At 33.0% G+C, this 22,172-nt stretch overlaps 1 protein-coding gene across 1 annotated transcript in view; it reads left to right on the top strand.

Moving 5' to 3' along the window:
* LOC121419419 (1-phosphatidylinositol 4,5-bisphosphate phosphodiesterase beta-1-like) overlaps positions 1-16,167 on the top strand; it is a 119,181-nt gene extending 103,014 nt beyond the window's left edge. Inside the window, exons 30-41 of the mRNA XM_041613877.1 lie at positions 629-728; positions 1,149-1,444; positions 2,609-2,816; positions 4,716-4,757; positions 6,050-6,202; positions 8,480-8,523; positions 9,589-9,779; positions 10,512-10,581; positions 11,202-11,377; positions 12,945-13,098; positions 14,035-14,121; positions 15,173-16,167. Coding sequence (XP_041469811.1) covers positions 629-728; positions 1,149-1,444; positions 2,609-2,816; positions 4,716-4,757; positions 6,050-6,202; positions 8,480-8,523; positions 9,589-9,779; positions 10,512-10,581; positions 11,202-11,377; positions 12,945-13,098; positions 14,035-14,121; positions 15,173-15,694 — 2,043 coding nt within the window. The 3' untranslated portion in view covers positions 15,695-16,167. The remainder of the gene's footprint in view (positions 1-628; positions 729-1,148; positions 1,445-2,608; positions 2,817-4,715; positions 4,758-6,049; positions 6,203-8,479; positions 8,524-9,588; positions 9,780-10,511; positions 10,582-11,201; positions 11,378-12,944; positions 13,099-14,034; positions 14,122-15,172) is intronic.
* The last annotated feature ends 6,005 nt before the right edge of the window (positions 16,168-22,172 follow it).

Raw genomic sequence — 22,172 nt, 5'->3', positions numbered from 1 at the left:
GGTCAACCTTGAATTCATGGCATTCAGATGGACTACATGTACATATTTTTGGAAATCCTTTTCATACTTAAGAAATAACAGAATATTGCAAGTGAGTAATTGTATCCATCCTGAAACATGGTTCTCAAGGTACAGCTGAAAAGAAAGAAGCCCTTTGAATGAGTGAAAAAAAGACAAGTGTCTCCTGCTAGCCTCGCATAAAGGCTGTCTTGAAAGGCTATCAATAATGGCTACTGGTGGGATGTGGGATGACTAGATCCATCGTAGAACAAACCAAGAAATTATTGATACATTTTCAATATTGTTTGATTTCCATGGAATGCTTTGTATTTATATTTTGTGGAACTCAAGCCACTTAACTGCAACTTATGGTATTTGATCATAGGCTGCATTGAAATAGATAGAGTGATAACAAGTTGATTAGGCAAAAGTGGAATGTGGATTTGAAAAGGCTAATTTCTGCACTATACTCTTTCAAATTCACTCATGGAACAGTTTTAGATAGTAGATACATATAGATAATATGAATTATTCTTTAGAAGTGCTCTATTAATATTATGTATGATTTATTGTGTAATTTTTTGGGATCATTAATAATTTGCTTCCTTATTTTCATTTAATCTTTTAGGTGATCATGCCTAAACTAGCCATGTTAAGAATTACTGCGTATGATGATAATAACAAACAGATTGGACATCGTATTCTACCAGTGGAATCTCTCAGACCAGGTCAGTCAATGATTCATTACAAATTAGACTATTCAGATTATCATTAAAACCCCCTGCTAACCTGTTTGTTACAAACATATATGGCTTCTAATTTGCCATTACTGTTTTTTACCCTTTCACCCCTCTTTGTATCCCTCAAGGAGGTTATTAATCACACCTCCCTTTGTACGAACATGTTCTACCACCCTATCTGCTACGAGGTTCGACTTCTTCTACTTGTGCCATGTATCTCCTTCTCATAATAACTGTCACAGCTTACCCAGCAACAAGCTCTACCACTCATTCCTCTTAACCAATAATTCTTTGTCTATCGGCAGGTTAAAGACTTCATGCCTGTTTGTCATATTTCTCCTTAAAAGGGCTGGACCCAATTTTTTCATTTCATTTTTTTTCATTTTTTCTTCATATCCCTCATCACAGGGTATCGTCACATTCCCCTCCGCAATGAGCTTTACCAGCCTCTTCTCATGCCATCAATATTCGTCCACATCAAAGTCAAAGACTATGTACCTGTTGGTCTGGCAAACTTTGCTGATGCCTTGGTGAATCCTATCCAGCATCAGAATCAACTAGAAGAACAAATCAAGATGAGAACAGAAGCTCTGTCTAAACTCATGGAAGAGGTGAAGTTGATGGAGGAATCTAAAGATGCTGCTGCTGCTGCTGCAGCAGCAGCTGAGGAGAGTCCTGATGATTCAGCTAGTACCTCTAAACTGGTAAGACACATCTGCATTATGGTGTATTACTCAACATTGCAATGTCTTAAAAGAAATAAGGCTCAAATTAATCCAAGGCCACTGTAACATTTAATACCCTACAGTCCCAGTGCCTTCCATATTTGTCTTGTAAAGTTTTGTGCCCTTTTCCATTTTATCTCAAAAAAATTACTGGAAAAATATTGAAATTTACATTTATAAGACTCATTAAGTATTGGGTCACAGCAAGAGTCATTATCTCCTGATGATAATAGAATAATGAAGCTAGGACTAGGGAATAGCTCATTAAATTTGGAAATATGACTAGGAATAGAAATATTAGAAACTGAATGTATGACATTTATTCTTTAATTGAAACCACTGCATTTTGTCATATATATTTGCAGCTTGACTTGACCTCAAATATACATGTGAGAACTGATCTGTACATTGTAGTTGGTGCTTGTGATACACTGTACCAAATTTAACATCTTGTGTGCATCTTTGCTTAAATTGTGGAAAAAGGGTAACCACAATGGCCCATACTCTCATAGGCAAGGAACATTATTTCAATATTGTTTCCTCGCTTAACCAAGGGAAATTTATAGATGTTGTTGAGGAAAAAAGGAAAGGAATTTTCTTTTGTGGATATTCTTAACAGATTTGAGAAGAATAAGTCAGCAGGTACTTTATATTGGAGATGTGTTGTGTCTCTTTCCCTCAAAAGAAGTGAATTACATACGGATTAAATTTATTCTCCAGTCACTCTGATTCCAGACTGACTAAAGCCAATATGTTATTTCCAATAACATACTGTACATATACCGCGTTGTGGCCCAGTGGATTAGTCTTCGGACTTTGAAACAGAGGGTCGTGGGTTCGAATTCCATCCATGGCGTAATTTCCTTCAGCAAGAAACTGATCCACAATGTGCTGCACTCAACCCAGATGAGGTAAATGGGTACCGGTAGGAAGTAATTCCTTAAAAGCTGTGTGCGCTATGAACGCCTAGCTTAGCCGGGTATTATAGGAGCGCCTTGAGCACGTAACAAGGTGGATATGTGCGCAATATAAATACCTTATATTTATTATTATTATCATCGGTTGATATGGTGTGACTCTAGCATTTTACATCATTTGAGAGTGAATTCTGTATAATGATTTTGTTTGGTTTGTATTTTGTAGGAGCCTCAGAAAGCAGAGACAGCAGGTGATACAGCTAGCACCCCGGAACAGGAGACTAAACCAACGGTAGAGGCCGCTGTGCTACCAACCGAGAGGAAAGTAAGCAATAAACCATTGGAAGATGCTAGGCTTGAGTTGGAGAAGAGAGATAGCATTGAAGCGTTACCACCGACGATGAAGAAAACCTCTAGGCCATCAAGACAATCAGGTAGGTTGATGGTGAAGGGATAAATAGAGGTTGAACCAGAATCTTGAAGTGCATGAAAGGAACAGTCAGGGGGGCTTTTGCCAGAAATGTGCAATCAGTTTGGGTCTCAAAAGCAATTGTAAATGTTGCAATTAATGTATAATCTGTTTCTTGCATTAAACAATTATTCAATTTGACATGTACAACTAAAAAGTGATCAACTTAATTGTAATTTTTATTTTTGCAATTGATGGCTTGCTTTCTTGCAACATCTTCTTAGTCACATAGATCAAGGTGCATTTTTATTCTAATTTTGAGGCAAAAACATAAATTCTGGGTCATCTTTCATTAAACCTGTCATCAATACATTTATTGTCATGATTTATTTGTCTCAGTCAAATAAAGGAATCAATATCGGGATCTAAACTGATTAAATATTTTTATGAAAGTAGGTCATGGACTTCACACATAATTTTTTTGTAGGATCAAATTAACTCTGATGATTAACACAAAGCTTTATGGTGATTCATTGTAAAGCTTACTTGTACTCATCATTACTCATTCAAGTGAATACACTCAGTCATGAAAGAATCAACCCTAAATACAATTGACAGAGAATTGTTATTTGGCATCTGCTTTTTCACAAAAGTTTTACTCAAGAGTAATAGTATGATATTTTAATAATATTGGGTTATGGAATGATAAATTGATACAGAGAATATGATACCTGGTATCAGAGTTATCCTAAGATTAAAAAATAAAAATTTTCTTATAGACTTTATTCCAAGCTTAAAATTTGTTAATGCCACTGAATGCCATTTCAATTCATGTTAAGAAATTAACAATGTACAAAACCAGAAGAAAGGTCTGTTTTGCATGGGTTTAGGTGGTATTTGATATGCAAATGAAAGATAATCAAAAGGGTATTTGAATTCAAGGAGTAAGCTGGAACCGAGATCAAAATTTGTTAATGGCAAGAGTGGCATTGTAAGTAAGGCATATTTAAAAATAAAGTTCTACCATATATCTCGTAATCTACTTCTTTTCCCAACGTATTGTTTGCTTGCATTGCATTTTTTTGTGTAAAAAGCTCCTACTAATCTAAGAAAAAGAAACAAGAGTGTTTGCATGCTTTGTTATATACTCTTTTAATTAATACTCTGTTTTGGTGAAATAACACCAGTCATTACCTCCACACATATTTAATTCTTGTTGAAATATGTCAAGATATTCTCTGATAAGCCATCTAGCCATGATCGTAGCTTTGTGTGAAATAGTCAACATAATAGTGTCAGGATCAAAAAGTGATTTTCTTATTATAAATGATTCTCTCTTTTCACCTGCTCTTTTTTTAATGATGTTTTGCATAAAAAACACAATATAAAAATGAAAATAGAAAAATCCCCTTCCCTGGCCTTAGTAATATAGTTATAATTCATCACCCCTTGCTTGCTTGGAAGAATTTATAGATAGAAAGATTATAGAGGGTTTTTTTCAATGAATGTAAGGAAATATAATTATTTAGATGTATTAGTGACATTATGAATAATTCATTTTGATCTTAGAAAGAAGAGATGCATGTTAAGATATTCCTTAGATATCTTGATACTTTGCTAGTGAAGTACTTTATTGAATGAGTTAGCTTCATCTTTGCATGTTAAAGACTAAAGCAGGATTTTGATATCCACTAAACTTTAGTGAAACAATGAGGCTATGAATCAACAGGTACTTTTTAAATTCATGTCCTATCTTTCATTTGTAGTTTGTACATGTATATAGATTGTTTTTTTTACCGTTTCAAGAGAGTAATTTGATTTGACTTAATAAGGTTATTGGTATTTGATAAATTTTATTCAAACAAAAGAAGGGAAGTCTGTAACATTCAATGTCAATTTTACTGTCTACTATACAATAAATTAGAAACTCAACTTCAGATCTTAATGAGCCAATTGGAACCGGAGGGTAAGTTTGAGTCATATGTTAACCAATTAAAAAGCGCAATTGTATTGCCTTTACTTTGTCTTGCTCAGAAAATCAAAAACATATAACCATAACTCATTCTTATTATTAGTATCATTATTTTATTTTGTATTGTAATTATTTTGGGTCAGAGTAGATTGTATTTTTTCCGATACTAAGGTGTCTGAAAATCATCCAATTATGTTTGAAGTGAAACGGAGGGGAAAGGGTTTGTCATCAGGAATGTTTGCAGATGGTGGAGGTTCCTTTTGTTTCCTTTTATTGTTTTGTGTCAAAGCAGTTAGAATAAATCAAATTCCTATTCTAAAAACTTGAGTTAAGTTTTCTGCTGCATAACAATTGCCATCCTTTACTGGAGATTAGCAGTTAGAACACATTGAGGTTCTTCCATGTCTTTGCTGACTTCTATGCGCTGATAATTTTAACATTTTCCACAATCTGCTCTCCCGAAATCAGATTAATTACCTAAAGTTGCATCGCCTTTGTTAGCACACTTCAATTAAGGCCAAGCAAAAAAAAAAAATGTTTGTCTAACTGAGAAAAAGAAAATGTTTGGTCTGTCAGATTGATTTTTGTGTGAATAATATGAAGCCTGTGGATCTATTTTTTCTTGTGCATTCAACAGCAACTCCTCACCTGTCGTTGTGTCGGTGCAAGAACGCCCTATGCACTACACTATCTCACATTGCATAGGCGCAAAACACCCATAGCCGCACGGATGCCTTGCGCAAAGAAGTTTTGCTAAAGGCGTTCTTGCAATGACACAACAATGTTAAAAAGCTATGTGTGCACATGATACTACACATAAAGGGGAGATTCATTAGCACTATTGTTCAAAATTTGATAAAAAATAAAAATAGCAGATTTTACTTGGGTTGTTAGGGTAACATCAATCTTTTATTTTTGCATAACATTGAAAGCTCTATGGCTTCTTTCAACATGCAAATTTGGGCTACGCTAAAACACTGCATTAAATAGAGCGCAAGGGCCAACTTTTGATTATTATTTCCCTCATATGAATTGAATTCCCATGAATTACAAAAATGTCCTATTAACTGCCCACGAATCCTTTTTGTTTCACGATTAAAATGGCATCAGAAACCACATATTTTTTTCTCATCAATCATTACCATACCTTCCAATTATTCTCCTTTATATTCATTATTTTTTGTTCACTGATTTGATTTTAATATTGATTTGGTTTTATTTTTCCTACATTTATCCCACATTCATCACTCATTGCCCTCCCCCTTTATTTGAATTGTAAACAACAGTCACAGCAAAAGACAGCACGGGAAGTACTACCAGTAGCGGAGGCTTGCTAAGATCCGTTTCCATGGGAGCATCACAATTTGAGGCTAACGCCTTCTCAGGATTTCACAACCAAAGCATCCGAAGTCGAAGTACTCCAAATTTGGTCCCACAAGGTCTGCATCACGTTGCCATGGTTATGCACTATTTTGTGTTATTTCTGGTTCCCACACACACATTCTTTGATGTTAATGACTTGTCACAATCTACCTTCACAATTGATATTGTAATGGAATGTTTGTGTGTATTCTTGTTCTCCCCAAACTATTTGTATCTACACCTCTTCATCTTTGAGTACTCTTGGTATGTTAGGTATCGGTCTTCACTTTGGAAATAAAAGATTCCACACAACCATCTTTTAACAATCATTCATTGAAAAACAACATTTTTTAAAAAGTAATTTTTTACACCCAATAATGCTAAAAATAATGTCCAACCTTATAATCTTTGATTGTGTAACTCAGAAGTTCAAATTTGTGTTTCAATGAGAGAAAAATAATACTATATTTGGCAGTTTATTTCAATGTGTTTTTATTGCCTTGCTGTGACTTCCTCTTGAGCTGTCTCCATGTTGAGTGTGTTGTAACCTCCCTTTCATTAAGTTTCTTTTCATTTCTAGAACATTTTAAAACTAATTCCATCTTTACTTTCACTCACTATGCATGTTTGACTTGAAATTCACTTTTTTTTTCATGTAATGAAAAAAATTCTTATGCACATTATACTTATGTATTTTCTGCATTAGTCTGAAATAATAGCATGAAAAAGAGTCTGAAATGCCTGCAAAGTGCTTACTTTTTTTTCCACACTTTGATTGAAGCTTATTGCATGCCATGCTCTCTTAAATTTCATTCTAAGCCAATTTATATCATGCTGTAATATTTTTAGTTTACTTAACATACATAACCAATATAATTCCAGCAATGTAAAATATGACACGAGAATATGTTTCCAGTTAGTAATTGCCAAAGTATAATATTTTTTTCCTTAGATATGGAAATTTTGTAAAATTCTCATTCTTATAAACATGCATGTTGCACATGGCCATATGCAAGGGGGGAGGGGGTAGGCAACTTCCCTGGAAATTTTGAAGAAAAAACATTACTGTCTCAAAATTCCCCCAAAGTATGCACCAAATCCTTCAATTTCACTTTACAGAATGCAAAAGTACACCAATGACAAGCTCGGTTGCTTCGCTCCCTTAATTTCAATTATTTCAGTCCTGGCCCCCCCCCCCAGCAAAAATTGTTTTTCTGCGTATGGCCATGATGTTGTACTTACTATGGAGTAGCTATATCTATCCATTTTTTAAACACTTAATTTACCCAAACTTGGTCTAATATCAGTCTTGTTTTGGTGTCTGCTTCTGATGAGATTAGATCTTTGATCTATAGATGATCATTCAATTATCAAGCATTTCATATTATATGCACATTAATAATATCCTTATGACATTTTTTTTTTTCAATTTAAATACATGTACCAATACTTCTGTGTTTATTATGAACTGACTTCACATGATTCTCTAATTATATTTTTAATTTTCATTTGATAGATTCCTTCTAGATGTTGTAGGAAAAATTTGCTGATTCCAGTGATACTGGTTGTCCATTACATTGTAGACTAAATAGTTTTCCACTATGTAGTTTTATTTCTAGTTGTTCATTTAGTTTACTCTGCGTAGCATATGTTTCATCAGTGCAATTAGTGCTATTATTTGCATGTATTAAAATTGAAATGCACTATAGAATAAGATTTTTAAAAGATTAAACATTGTTTACTTCTTCATCACACCTCTCACTCGCTTGGTAAGATATCAATAAAAAATATATATTTAAATGTGTCAATCTCAATTTATAAAGTAAGTAATTTGTTATACACATATGAGAAAGGGATTTGAAATGTGCAATCTTAACTGGATCCATGGTGGAACCCCATACAAATGGAAGTTTGCAATCAGTCAATAAATTTTTAAAAAATAAATTCTGATTGGCCAATTTATCACTAGTGAGCTGATAAACAATAGGTCTGCTTTTTTATATAGAATTATAGAAATCATCTATGAAAATCCATTAATGGAAATTATCAATGTATGAGATCATTTAAGAGTAAGGTGTACTGCATCAAGTTTTACAGTAATTCTTATTGGAAATTCAAGTATAAAAAGAAATGTTCAGTACAGTGTATGTTTATGAAAATTTGTCTATAATTTGTAATCAAAGTAAGTATAAGTTTTCAAAATGAATGAAACTTACCTATAAATTTGGTTAGATTATGTACTAACAATGTGATATAATTTCTTTAATTGAGGAATGTTAAAACTTTGTGTAGATCTTCAAGTATATGACATTATTGGTGACTTCTCTCCTCATTTCCTCCTATTATATATACAGAAGAGATAGTTGCTGCTACCATTGATGAGATTAAAGCAGAAAAGGTAAGATTGAACAGTAGATGGATCCCTCATCCACTACCCCCCCCCCCCTCATCATCACCCTTCCTCTAGCTATCATTATATGCTTGTGGGCGGTTTTGCCAAGAGTTAAAGCTAAATGATAGTAGTTGCAGTAAAACACTAATTTCGTGAGAAAGTCTGTAAAACCAAGGTTAAGTATGACTATATCATCGTGGATCTAGATCTGGTACAGTTACATAAACTGAACTTTGTGAAATCATAAAATCTAAGCTGAAATACGATCACACTGAAGATCGCCAACACAGATAGGCACATGTGGGACAGTTTATTATTATTGCTGGAATAAAGACCCGACGGAAGTGACCGAATCCGCACTTATTTTGCTTATTTCTCAGCAATTACACAATTTCTTCCAGAATCCTCTGGCACATATTTTTTATTCATACAAACAGACACTTGGGTGGTCATTATATAAGATTCTGTAAAAAGTCATTTTGAGATCATTACCAAAACTGGAATTTATCTTTAAATCAGAACCCAATATTGAAAAACCAAGATGCAATACTTCACACATCTCTTTGTGAAATGTCCCAGGTATATATGAAGAGAGTTTTTATTTAGCAAATTTTAACTTTTCACAACAGGTTGGGGGGAGGGTGCCTTCTAACAGGAAAGGGAAGTGGTTTAAAGCAATATGTATTAAATTGCAACCATGTTATTTCATAGCAGCTGCGGAAAATGATATTTCTTTTCTCTATTTTAGATTAACAATACTGGGTAACAGGTATATCAGTACACGATAACTTATTTCCAATACATCATTGGTATGCACCTCATCAAACGTCTGCTGTGAAATGCATCTTTCAGAGCAGCCTCCCTGTTATCCCCTATTCTTCTGTCATTGATAAATGTGAGTTATCGCAATGAAAATACATTCTTATTGTTGTATTCCTGTGTGAAATACAGGCCTATGACTTTTTATAAGGGTGCCTTTATGCCGTAGTTCCAATCAATTATCTCTACTATACTATAAGATTGACCCACTAACAATTACATTGTTCTTAATTCTTCCATGTGTTCTTATAGAAATATATCAAAGTGAAGACACGACTTGACAATGAACATCATAAGCTAGTAAAGAAACAGGAGAAGAAGCAAAGTAAACTGAAGAAGACACAGTATAAAGACATCAATAAATTCACAGCCTCTCAAGAGAAAGCTAAGAAGAACAAGGAGAAGAAACTTGCATCGATGGAGAAGAAACTTCTAAAGACCACGTTAGTTTAATCTACTTTGTTATCCATTCCTGGTTTTCATCTTTGTTGTAATCTTTTCTGACATAATTTTTCATTTCTTCATTTCCTCTAACAGTCTACATACATAGTATAACCTTATCTACATCTTTACTTAAGGTATCCTTATTTCTTTCAAAAATGATGTTGCCTTCCTTATTTATTATTTAAATGTTTAAGCAAATTTTGTAAATGCTCTTCAAAGAGGAATAGTAAATAAAGTGCCAAGCATCTTATTTCTCATGGAATAAAATATAAAATGTTTTTCTTTATTTCATTCATGATATCCATTTCCTATGCTTCTCAATAATTATGATTGTTTTTAATATGCAAATGATTTCATTGATCTATGATAATCACCCAAGCGTCATAGTATGGCATCGATGATTGTATTGGCAGTATATTTTTAGTGTCTCTTATTTCTTTTACCGTTCATCTCTCTCAGTTGGAACACAACATTTTCTCCTTTGGCAATTGCTCCAGGCTTAATTTCATTGAAGATATAGGCTTAGGGTTGAAACAGGTTTTTTTTTTATGTTAGGGTGAGGTTTAGGGTAGAGTATAGTGTTAAATCCATGGTCAAAGTTAGCCATTCCATTTTTGTGTGGAATTTAGAGCAGAGCAATTGTTGCCGGAGCAAATGTCATGGAACCCTCTCAGTGGTATATCCCAGTTTTATATATGATTTTATTTTTCACATTCTTGTTATTATTGCAGATCTCCTGAAGAAGCCAAAAAACAATGTGCCAACATCATGGAACTGTTTGAGCAAGATCAAGATAAGGAGGCAAGTCTGTGATACTAAGATTCCATTCTATTCTATATTCCTTTCTATTTTATAGAGCCCCTCTCTGTTACATGTATGTTTAAGCATGGTACATGTAAGGTAGGTATGGTATTGGTATTTATCTTATAAATATGATTAATTTCATGTACTACAGTGCTCATCTAGCTAGGGAATATGCCCTTTTTCACTCTTAGTATAGTGCGAAACAGACTAAAGTAAGAGAAAAGCAGGAAGCATCAGAGACCAAAGGGTTGGGGGGCACATCTACATTCAAGTTAAGAAAGATTTTGGCACTATTTTATCACATGCTGTAGATTATAGACCTAACCTCTTATCATCCTTATAGTTTAAGTTTCCTATTTTTTTCTTTTTTTTCTTCAGTTTTATAGTTTTGTTTTTAGTTTTAGAAATACTATATTTAGTAACCATGCAAGCCCTGTGTTTTCAGGGGTTCTTGTCTTTCATTCAATACTGCAAATATTTGCTGTGTTTTTGTTTTTTTACTAAACGATGGTTTATAATTATATCGATTTATACTTGCAGAATGTGAAATCACACTTGTAAGACGCATGTATGTGCGGAAAGAAAGACAAATAGATATCTTTTTTCTTATCCTTCAGATGTTGAAGAAGCAAGTTAGTCATGAGGATTCATTGACATCCCTGTATAGACGTCATTACCTAGAGGAGAAAGAGCTGAAGGTGGAGCACGCTGAGATGTTATTTGAGCTCCAGATGGATCTCATGGCATCTATTCATGAAAAACAACTCAAGAAACTAGATGGTCAACATAAGAAGTAAGCTTTCTCTACTCTAGGTCCAATGACCTGTTGCAGGAATACTTGCATTTGATTGTAATTTAGAATTTTGGAATAAAATGTTTCATCTAATTATAGACACGCATCTCAGATTTGCAGTCGCCAGTTTCACAAAACCTTTGATATATGTACTCCCAATAGGGAATCATAGAGACTTGCTTCTGATTGGAGTTGTGTTTGATTTTTAAGAATATGTTTGCAGTTGATCCTCAAAAGACAAAAAATAAATAAAATAAAAAAGAAAGGGAATAAATAAGTTACATCCAAATTATTTTTTTTGTAAATATAAAATGTATTTTGAAATTGAAGAGGGATGTTGTCCCGAATTAGTGATGTATAACATGTTGTTGCAATAATAAAGATGAGTGGAAACTGTTCATAAGTTCTTGTGTTGTTTAATTTCTAGTTTCAACGAAGTAGCAATAGCAATAAAAATTCAACAACTGTGTGATGATTCCTGAAGAAAATGAAAACAAGACAAAGGAAAAAATAAAAAGTATAGTTTGCAAAAACCATAGCTAATAAACCTACATTTGTTTACAATAAGCTATCAAGTTTTCATATAGTTGTTTCCTGAAATGATTTGACTTTTTCCATTCTTGCATAACAACCACTAAATATCAAAATTGCAATAACTTTTCATACCAAAAAACTACTAATTCAGAATCATTAAAAAATCCTGGGCAATCTTTACTTCAAGTTTGAAATTAATCATTAAAAAAAATCCCAGAGGTTCAAAACGACCTGAACTATTTCCAATCATTTACAACTCCGTGAATCCAAGCATAAATTAAGTGGCAGATCACTTTTACAAATGACAGAATATCAATCCGCACCCACTTTTCTGCTTAGGTTTGTGTATGTATCACTTATGGCAGCGGATTACTGTTCAATAATTAGCATTTCTCACAACTCAGAGCAATTAATTCTCCACCAAAAACTAAGATAAAACTGGAATTAGAATCCGCAGAGTGAACAGCCAAACTTCTGCGGGAGTGCGGGAGAATCAAACAATTTCTTGACAGATCGATCTATAAAAACCCTTCAAAAAGCATCATTGAATACAATTTTGTCTTATTTTTGAATCATACAGACACTATACTATCCAAAATATCATAAACGGTTTCAACATACCTCTTTACTGCATAACTCTGGTAAATTTTAAAGAAATCGAAGGAAACCCGACGACACGTCGAGTGTTTCACTAACTCGTGGCTAAGCAAAAAGCAACTCTTTCTTTTCTGTAGTTTAATTCAGTAGTCTATGTCGCAGCCACTTTAGAGGAAAGTACAATGCAGTCATAACAGATGTTGAAGACTGAAACACAATGTTTAACTTCAGGTTTTTTATGGGGACGGGATGTTTTGAACTACAATCCTTTGCAGTTTAAATAACGCTTTCATTATGATTTTCATCCTGAATATCGTTGAACAATATTGTAAGTAAACAATAAATGTTCTGTCATCTTTTCCACAACCCTGAAGATGTAATGTTAACCCAATATTGATTTAATATCCCTGTGATTATTTGTTTTCTTTAATACTAGAGTTGAGCAGGAGCTTCGTAAGATGTTAGGAAGTAAGAACATTGAAGAGATGAAGAGCATTGGTAAGATGAAGAGAGAGAAACAAGAGATAAGCAGACTCAAGAGAGAAGCTCGTAAGAAACACATCGACCAAGCCGTCACTGAGAGAACTCATGTGAGTTATTATTTCAATAATAACATTTCTTATATTGGACATATCACAGGAAGGGATTTAGATGTATTTAATTTGAATAACCTTTCAGTCTATCGCAAATTTAGTTTCATTCAACCCATTATGGTATGGCAACAAGACATTTGCTCCGGCTGCAATTGTACTGGGCTTTATTTCATCTAAGATGTAGTGTTTGGGTTAAGGTTGCATTAGGGCTTATGTTAGGTTTAGGGTTAGGGTCGGGTGTATTATTAAATTCAGGGTTGAAGTTTGTCATTCGTTTAGTGTGTCAAATTTACAGCAGATCAATTGTCGCTGGAGAGAATTTCATTGAACCTGTGGTCTAAACCTGCACTTGAAATGATACCGAACCCCTTCATGTACCGCCCATATAATGGAAATTTGGTCTCATGCTTCTTGCATATTTGGTTCTGAAAAAAAAAGTTCTTTTAAATAAATCACAAAAAGGCACTACCTTTAGAAATTTTGCACTACATTAAAAAGGTTACGATTCAACGAAAGAGCTTCAAAATCTTGCTATTAAACACAAATAGCATTTCATTTACAAGTCAATGGCATCAAATATGATGGATGGAAAAACATATTTAAAAAAAATGCAATATTTCTTGTTAAAGCTGAGGATCTTCTAATTTCTTACAAAAATACAATTCATTAGAAAACCTTTGTGGCTTATAGTGATATATTTTCATAAATTACCAGCATGGCTTGCCAAATTAACCTTGCCTACTACAATAAGATGTTCCTTTGAAAAGCCTAGGTAAAAGGCAAGATTCATTGTCATTTTGGTTGTTGATGTAACATTACTTTGTATGTGTCTTTGTAATATGTCTGTAAAGCGCTTAGAGATGTCGTTCCGATGTATTAAGTGCTACATAAATGCGGATTATTATTATTACTGTATCTATATTTTCTTGACAGTTGTTTAAGTTACAGGAGAACAAGAAGAAAGAACTCAAAGAAAGCATGAAAGAACTTCAACAAAACTTGTCTCAAGATGAAGACTATGTAAGATTTTCATTTACTATTATCATTTTGAGAAGGAATGTAACATTCCTGAAACCTTCTTAGAAGGTTTTTATATGTCAGGTATTTTAAAGAGAAATGCCAGTAGTTGCAGTAAACACTGATTTCATGAGAAAGTCTGTAAAACCAGGCTTAATTGTCAGTATATCATCGAGGATTTGTGAAATCTTGAAATCTACGCTGAAAAATGTTCACACTGAAGATCACCAACACAGATAGGCACACGTAGGACAGTGTATTATTATTGCTGGAATAAAGACCCGAAGGAAGTGACCGAATCCACGGTTATTTTGCTTATTTCTCAGCAATTTCACAATTTCTTCCAGAATCCTTTGGCACATATTTTTTTATTCATAGAAACGGACACTTGGGTGGTCATTATATTAGATTCTGTTAAAAAGTCATTTTGAGATTGTTACCAGAACTGAAATTTATCTTTAATTTAATTATAATGATGGTGATAAAATAATATGCCATCCTTGAATACATGAAGAGCATATCAAATAATTGCTTCGCTTGTTTTTGTGCTTCCCAAGGACCTAGCATGTAAGGAAAAAAAAAGTTCAGAAGTCGTATTTCTTACATCTAATTCAACTGATAGATGAGTGTTCAAAGATGTAAAGTTCAAACCATGCCGTGTTCAAGCAATAGACATTTATTGGAATGTCGACATGAAAGCACTGAAAAAGAAAGGGCATTCTGCAGAGTCGTGAACGTTAAAAGACAATTGAATGTAATATTGATTTGAATTATGATTCGACAACAGACCTTCGTTCATTTTAGATATATATTGAATATACTCCAAAGGTTGATATTTACTTCCTGGGTCAAACTCACTGATCTCTGATGCATGGTGGATGGGCTGCAAAGAGGGAGTGCAAGTGAATGCTCTCCTGAAATTACTATTTTTTTTTGGGGGGGGGTTGTGATTAGGTTTGTGATTATTGTTTGAAATTCTAGACTGATCTAACAAATTGATGCATTGTTAGTGGGAGGTTGATGGTGATCTTCATTCTTGTTGTTTCTTGTCTAGATGGTATTGGTGATTGAAGAAGAATTCAAGAAGAAGCTAGATCAGCTTGTTCGAGATAGGAAGTTCAAACGATTCACCTCTGACTCTAATGGTTCTATCAAAGCTATTGACGATGCGAGTCCCTCTGATGGTGGAGCTCCAAATGGTGACATGAAGAAATCAGCTAGTAGCGGTCTGAATGGAATCTCTGATGGACCTAGTTCTGTCAGTGGTGGTGATGTCCCAGATAGTAACGGTCTCAATGGACACAGTCATGCTAACATAGGTAGCCCGGTTCATAACGCCAATGGTCATATGGCTACAGAGGTTGAAGTACATGCCAGTGGGAGTTTAAACCCTGAGGAGACCAACACTAACAACTCAGCTCAAACCCATTCCAATGGTGACATTGCTAATGGACTTGAAAACAGCAATACCGCAGCAGATGAAGAGATCATGTGTAAAGATTCGGAAACAGGTGAAAGGAAAGTATGTGGTGGTTCAGATGCAGTCAATCCCATCGTTGAGTCCACCAAACTTTAATTTTTTGCAACTTTGGTTACCATGGCAACAGAACTTGTACCCTTGAAATTTTTCAAATACCTTGTTAATGATGCCTTTGTATAAGAGTTTTAAACCCAGCGTAGGCTTTGCTTTTGTATGTATTATATTATGAGCTTTGTATGAAAAAAATGAAGAAACAAATGATATAACAGTAAGTACCAAAAGCCGTACTAGCCACCACTCTCTGAAACTTCAGAACATGTATTTTAGCTGCATCATGTATATTTATATGTTATAATCATGTCTTAGGAATTAATATTGCACAAGAAATACCATTTTGTGTTTAAAGAATATATTTGTATATGGTAGAAATACCACACATGGTTGTAAATGATGCATCGGTGCTTGGATATGATCTCTTTTTTATATATAATGAAAACAAATGTTGTACAGGTGTGTATATATATATATGGATATTTTTTTTGGTTTTAGATTTTCAAAGGGTGGTTAAACAGTTTGATACTAAAAAGTGTGTGCCTTCAGAACTGTAGATTTGAACATTCGGTGTTTTATTGCTTTCAGTGTGGTTAACTGCTTGGATTGTGTTTCTAACTTTATATCTATGGATCAATGCCACGGTTGAATGCAAAAGTACTGGTCATTTTGAAAACAAATCTATAAATGTTCTCTTATAATTCATGAGCAGTTTGTATGAAATTGTCTTAATCAATGCACAAAACATAGTCAATCAGGAGTATAAAGGAACTCAAATATTCACAAGAATTATTTTGATAGAAGAAAAAGATGCCATATTCAGAGAGGGCAAGAGCATTTGTTCCTGCAGATGAATTATATTATTCAAATAATCTATTGTGTTTTGTACTGAGTATTGATAGGTCATTTAAAAATATGGATCTATAAGTAGATGACGTTAATGTTTTCAGATAAGAGAGTCAAAAGGGGCCTAAGCTTTTGATCCTAGCAGAATGACCAATGTTTTCAGATGCAAGATCATTTTCATGCTTATTGGTCTAAATCTGAATTTGATTTCTGTTTGAAAGATTAGATAATATGAAAGTCAAATCTGTTTTAGGTTGTTCTATTTGTTTTTATTTGAGTTTTTTTTAATTGAGTCATTATTAATTTTAAATTCTTAGACTTACAAAGCTTATTCGTTTAATTGCAATATTTATGGTGAATTTTATTACCCTGAAAAAATGTACAGCACTGACATTATTAATCGAAGGAACCTCTTTAAGATTTGCACAACTAAATATTCTATGAAAATCCTCAAGCATTTTAGATCTGAAAAATGGTTTCCCCCTGTTGTAATGTGTTAAAAAATATGATATATTTCTCGTCATCTGATTTAAAGACATAGAAGAATTAAAGATACCATTCCAATAACAAATCTTGGTGATCATTCCTGCTGAATTTTCTTAATGCCACGATTCAATTTAAGATGAAAAAAATGTGTAAATAATTCTCAAATTTCTGGATTCTTCTCCTGTACAGATAGGTTATGCAGTACTATAATATCTATATCTTGTGTGTATACATTGAATGCTTATTGTTAAATTGTTTTTGTATAAGAGATTGGTAAATATCAAATGATTTTTATTTATATATAAATCTATTTACTTGTATCATAATGAGAAGGAATGCTGTTATTTTATATTGGTAATGAATGCAATGTGGAGAGGTATATTTTATGAAGATGGACATTTGTTTTCTTTGTAGAGTCATATGTAAGATAAAGATTACATTTATGTCTTTTTCAGGTATACATACATATGTAGTATCAACAAAACATTAACATGCTAACATGAATCATTGAAAAATTCATTTTATTAAAATACAACATTTTTGTATTTTTAATTGAATTTCACATTTTGCTATCACTGCATTTTCTGCATAAAGTTCATACTTTGCTTGCACTTTGAAATAGTACTAGCTAGGGCTCTTCATTGCCAATATAAAAACTGTAATGTTGTTAATAAATTCAATAAGAATCAGGACTAATATATTTGAGATGGGATGAATATTTGTCATGTGAGTTTTATAATGTGTTTCTATGCAAAGATGCATTGTCAGTTAAAACTAAAACCAATAGAAATTGATGTTAGGATTTGCTCCCTTTTGTTTATCACACTGTAGTTGGGAAGGCAAAACCATGTACTTCAAAAACATATTTAGGAGAGTGGAATAATATGGCTGCCACTTGTTAATAGGTCCTAGTGTATTGCTTCATCTCAAAGAGCTGTGATTTCAAAGATTACTTTATGTGATATATGAAGATTATCTGATTATGAAGTAGAATCCTCATAATTTGAGATAGATCTTGTCACTCTAATAGCATCATGCTTGTCTTTTATTTATTTATCACATTACCTCCTACATTTACTTTTTGTTGTTCATTTTGCTACCTTTTATTATTCCTATCTGTCCACTTTTCCATTTTCTTCATATTTTAGTATTTACATTCTTTATCCCCACCTCTCACAAAATTCATTTTCTACAGATTTGTGTTTTTTTTATTATCTCCTTTCCAATATGAAATGCCTTTCCCTTTTCTCCCTCCCCTCCAAAATGTCAGTGAAATAAAACTCAAAAGTAGACTTCTTAAGTTCAAGGGGGTATATTTAATATTGACTGGCCTTGAGGGTAACATCAAAGATATTGCCAGCAAAAGAATCATCTATCAGCCAGAGTCTTTAGACAAGGGCAATATGGGTCTCTTAAGGGCAATATATTTGAGGTTTCCCGAAATAAGAGCCAGTCAATATTCTTATTATCATACAAATCAGATATCTAGAGCAAAAATCATGATAATGGTGATATATTTTTTTCAAAATAGAATTCTATTGTGTCATGTTACTGTCAGGGTCTAGGCTCTGCACTTTACCGTTATGACGTACTTGCAAGCGCCTGGATCCAGTGTTGTCTTTATTATGACGTATATTGTTGGTGCGCGGATCATTGCGAAGCATGTGAAGCGTATCTCTTTTTATGCATCCTCAAATGCCCGGATGTGAGGCCAGGTAAAATACAAAGGTATATTTTGCGTCGTCTCTGCGTGCAAAGTGAAAACACGCATTGAGACAGGAAAATAACAATATACCTATCCCTTCCCGATATTCAGAAGATGCAGGGCGTTACGGTTTTGTAAATGACCAGCTCAGATGTCTGATACGGGTACTAATATGTAATATTGATACATTGAAAATGTGCTGTTATATTGATAGGTTTTAATTATACCGCCAATTTAACAAGAATATAAAAAAAAACATTGTAACTCACTGTCTGTACTGGGCCCTATCGCATAAAAGTTCTAGTATACTATCTTTGCCATTGTTGATAATGCCTTAATGGTATTAATGCTTGACAGCTTATCAAAATCAGGAATTCCATTGAAGTTAACCAAAATAGTAACTTTTATGGAAAGGGGCCCCTGGAGATCTGTATTTTTATTTTTAGCAGAATTGACTTCTGTGTTTGATTTAAAGTTTTACTAAAATGCTATGAAGAAATGCAAACTCTGATTGTTTGTAGATTTCATATTTATTTATTAGTTTTGTTTCTTTGCTTGGAATGTTTTTTCCAGTAATATTTTTGGTTTCAATGGAAAAAAAACGTTTCCCTTAATGTATTCCCATAAATTCTGGTGAATAAAGCTGAAAGGGGAGGCAGAATAGTAATATACTCTCCCTTGGTTAGTAAAATCTTAATTGTATATACATATGTAAAATCATTCAGTGACCCCGGATAAGATTTTTTTATTTGCAGAAGGAAGCATTCGGGGAATATTCAGCCTGAATTGTTCCATGTCCTAATTGAGTGTTGGGGTCTACATACTGCAAACATTTCAGAAATAATACTGACAATCTGGTACCAGAGTATGAAACAATCTCACTCATATATTCATATTCAAGGCAGATAGTTTGACATTTTCTCTTTTAGATCAATATTCATATGTCTGATAGGGTTTAACATGGCCTTTTTAATTTCAGATATATATATTTCTTTTTTGCTTCTAACTACAGTAAAGATATACCATAATTCATTTGTGTTAGCTTGAGCTCAACATTCTCAAACCCTTAATGAATGGGATAATTGAAACATAAAATGCTGAGAAGATTAGAAATTTTGATAGTTATCTTATTGGTTAAATGAAACTGGATTAGGCTATATAGACTGATAAATAAATAAAATGAATGGTGTTAATTGCAGCTTGATAATTTTCTCTATGCATTTCACATGTTAATCTTTCAGCTTCATACTGTGTAAAACCACCACAACTATTACCAGCAGGGACTTTATTGTCATTACTCCCAACGATTTTAGAAGAAAGTTTGTATTAGAAAGAATTAGAAACCATAGTGACTGGAAAGCAAAGTGCTATTTCAGGGATCATTTTTTGAAAGTTTTTAAAGATTATTTGACATCTGAATTTATGTGTGCCTTTTTTATGATCAGATTACTTTTTAAACCATTATCAATATGCAGAGGAATTCTGTCATATTGACTTTCAGAAAAATAATGAATTTAATTGAAACTGACGGCCAATCTTATTAACTCATAGGAATGTGACATATTATTTTAACCTTCTTCACAGGTTTAAGAATCTTTTAAAACTTTGCCAACACTTGATAAGAATATTTTTCTCTATTTCTTCTTACAACCATCAGATCCCATCCTACCCAAACATTTTGCTCCTATTAAGTCTGCCCATGTTCATTTTTATATCCCTCCAAGATCCCTCCATTGTTTGCAATTTATTGATAATTCAATAATTTTAATGAACTTTTTAAAATAGTATTTTGTGAAAATTATGTCTTAAAGTTAACCTTTTTTATGTAATCATGGGAGGTTTTATTCAAAGAATGTTAAAGTTTTAATTATTCAGGATACAAATTATTATGTAAACTCTACAGTTTTAAGATTTTCATGTTTTAGCCTACTTTGATATATATGCAAAATGTTTTTAAAGTATGTAGTTTTTAGATAATGCACTGCGTGTATCCTCACTTTCTTTTTTTCAGAAATTTAATATGTTCATCAGCCCAGGAGATTCTATATAGTTATCATAATTACAAAGTCTGTAACACCATTCTCTAGATAAAGATTACAAGACAATAAAATTTTGGCCATTATACTGTCAGTATTAAATATCTACACTGCCTGTGCTATGGACGTACAGTGAATGAATCAGTTTGCCATCTACATATCAATGTTATCTTACATTATTTCATATCATTTTACTTGTATTTGAAGATGGATATTAGATAGTTTTCCAATATCTGTACGATTAAAAAAATCCTCCCTGATTCTGATTGTACAATGTGACAGATGTTGGATTTTCCTTTTTTTTGGGGGGGGGGGTGCCATTTGTAGAGAGAAAAAAAATGAAATGTCAAAGTGAATTATTTCTATCTGATCATGTTCATCTTAAGAGAATATTAAAATTTCCTTCTAAATTTTTTGTTCAGGATGGTTGCTCTCATATAAAGTGATTAAATAGTTTTTTGTTCAATAAAAATAGCCCTTGAATAATGAAAATAGTGACTACATTTCTACCTGATAAGGATTGTATGTAATTTTATAATGGAGCATGGCTATTTGATGTTAATTTTTATTGAATGTAAGAGTGTGTTTTACTTTTGATGATATAAACTTTAGTTTTAATGTTTATGACGTGCTATGTGAAATAGGGTATACAGAGAGTACTGGCAATGTTCATGGGTGCCAGAGATTATATTTCAATAAGTTGGTTTCTAATTTGGGATTTTTGCCTTTTACCAATTATATTTTTAAATATTTGCCGAGAATTTAGGAAGTTATTATTGTTATTATATTTATAATTGAATCATTTTGTATCTAGTAATAAGGCTGAATCGGGTAGCTAATGCAATGAGATTTCTTATTAAAAAAAAACCTGTAGATGTGTATCAGGATTTGTAGTGCATTTGGGGAATAGGGCAGTGTTATTCCATGCATAGCCAATATAAATTTGTGAAGTGTAAAATGATCATTTTGTTTTGTCTTGTATTTATATCAACTTTTTTCTTTGATATAGCTTATTTGCGAAAATCAGATTGGTAGAGGATTCATGACACAATTCCTTTTCCAGCAGCCCTTTAGATATTTATATATATTCCTATGGCATTTTGAAGAGGCATATCCCTCCATATTGAAGATCCCCTTGACAGACACTGCAAGATATCCCCATTCCTGTATATTCTCTATGTTTATAATTCATCCCTGTGCAGTGTACTATTCATGACTGTGTGTGGATCAATGGAATTGGTGTATTTGGGTTGACACTCATCTGGTGCAAGTCTTTTAGAATGTTTATATATCTTGCACTACTATTTGAATGTCTTATGGGGTATTTAAACTACATCTCATGTCAAACTTTTGGAAAGGTGCATTTAAAATAAAAGGAAAATATTTACCTGATAACTGTTTTCACTTGCTTATATGCTTTGGGTTGTGTGTGTTGACCTGTATTCAGTAC

Source organism: Lytechinus variegatus, chromosome 7, assembly GCF_018143015.1.
Source record: "Lytechinus variegatus isolate NC3 chromosome 7, Lvar_3.0, whole genome shotgun sequence".
NCBI lineage: Eukaryota > Metazoa > Echinodermata > Echinoidea > Temnopleuroida > Toxopneustidae > Lytechinus > Lytechinus variegatus.
Note: the sequence above shows the minus strand (reverse complement) of the source record. Positions and strands in the feature narration are given on the sequence as shown.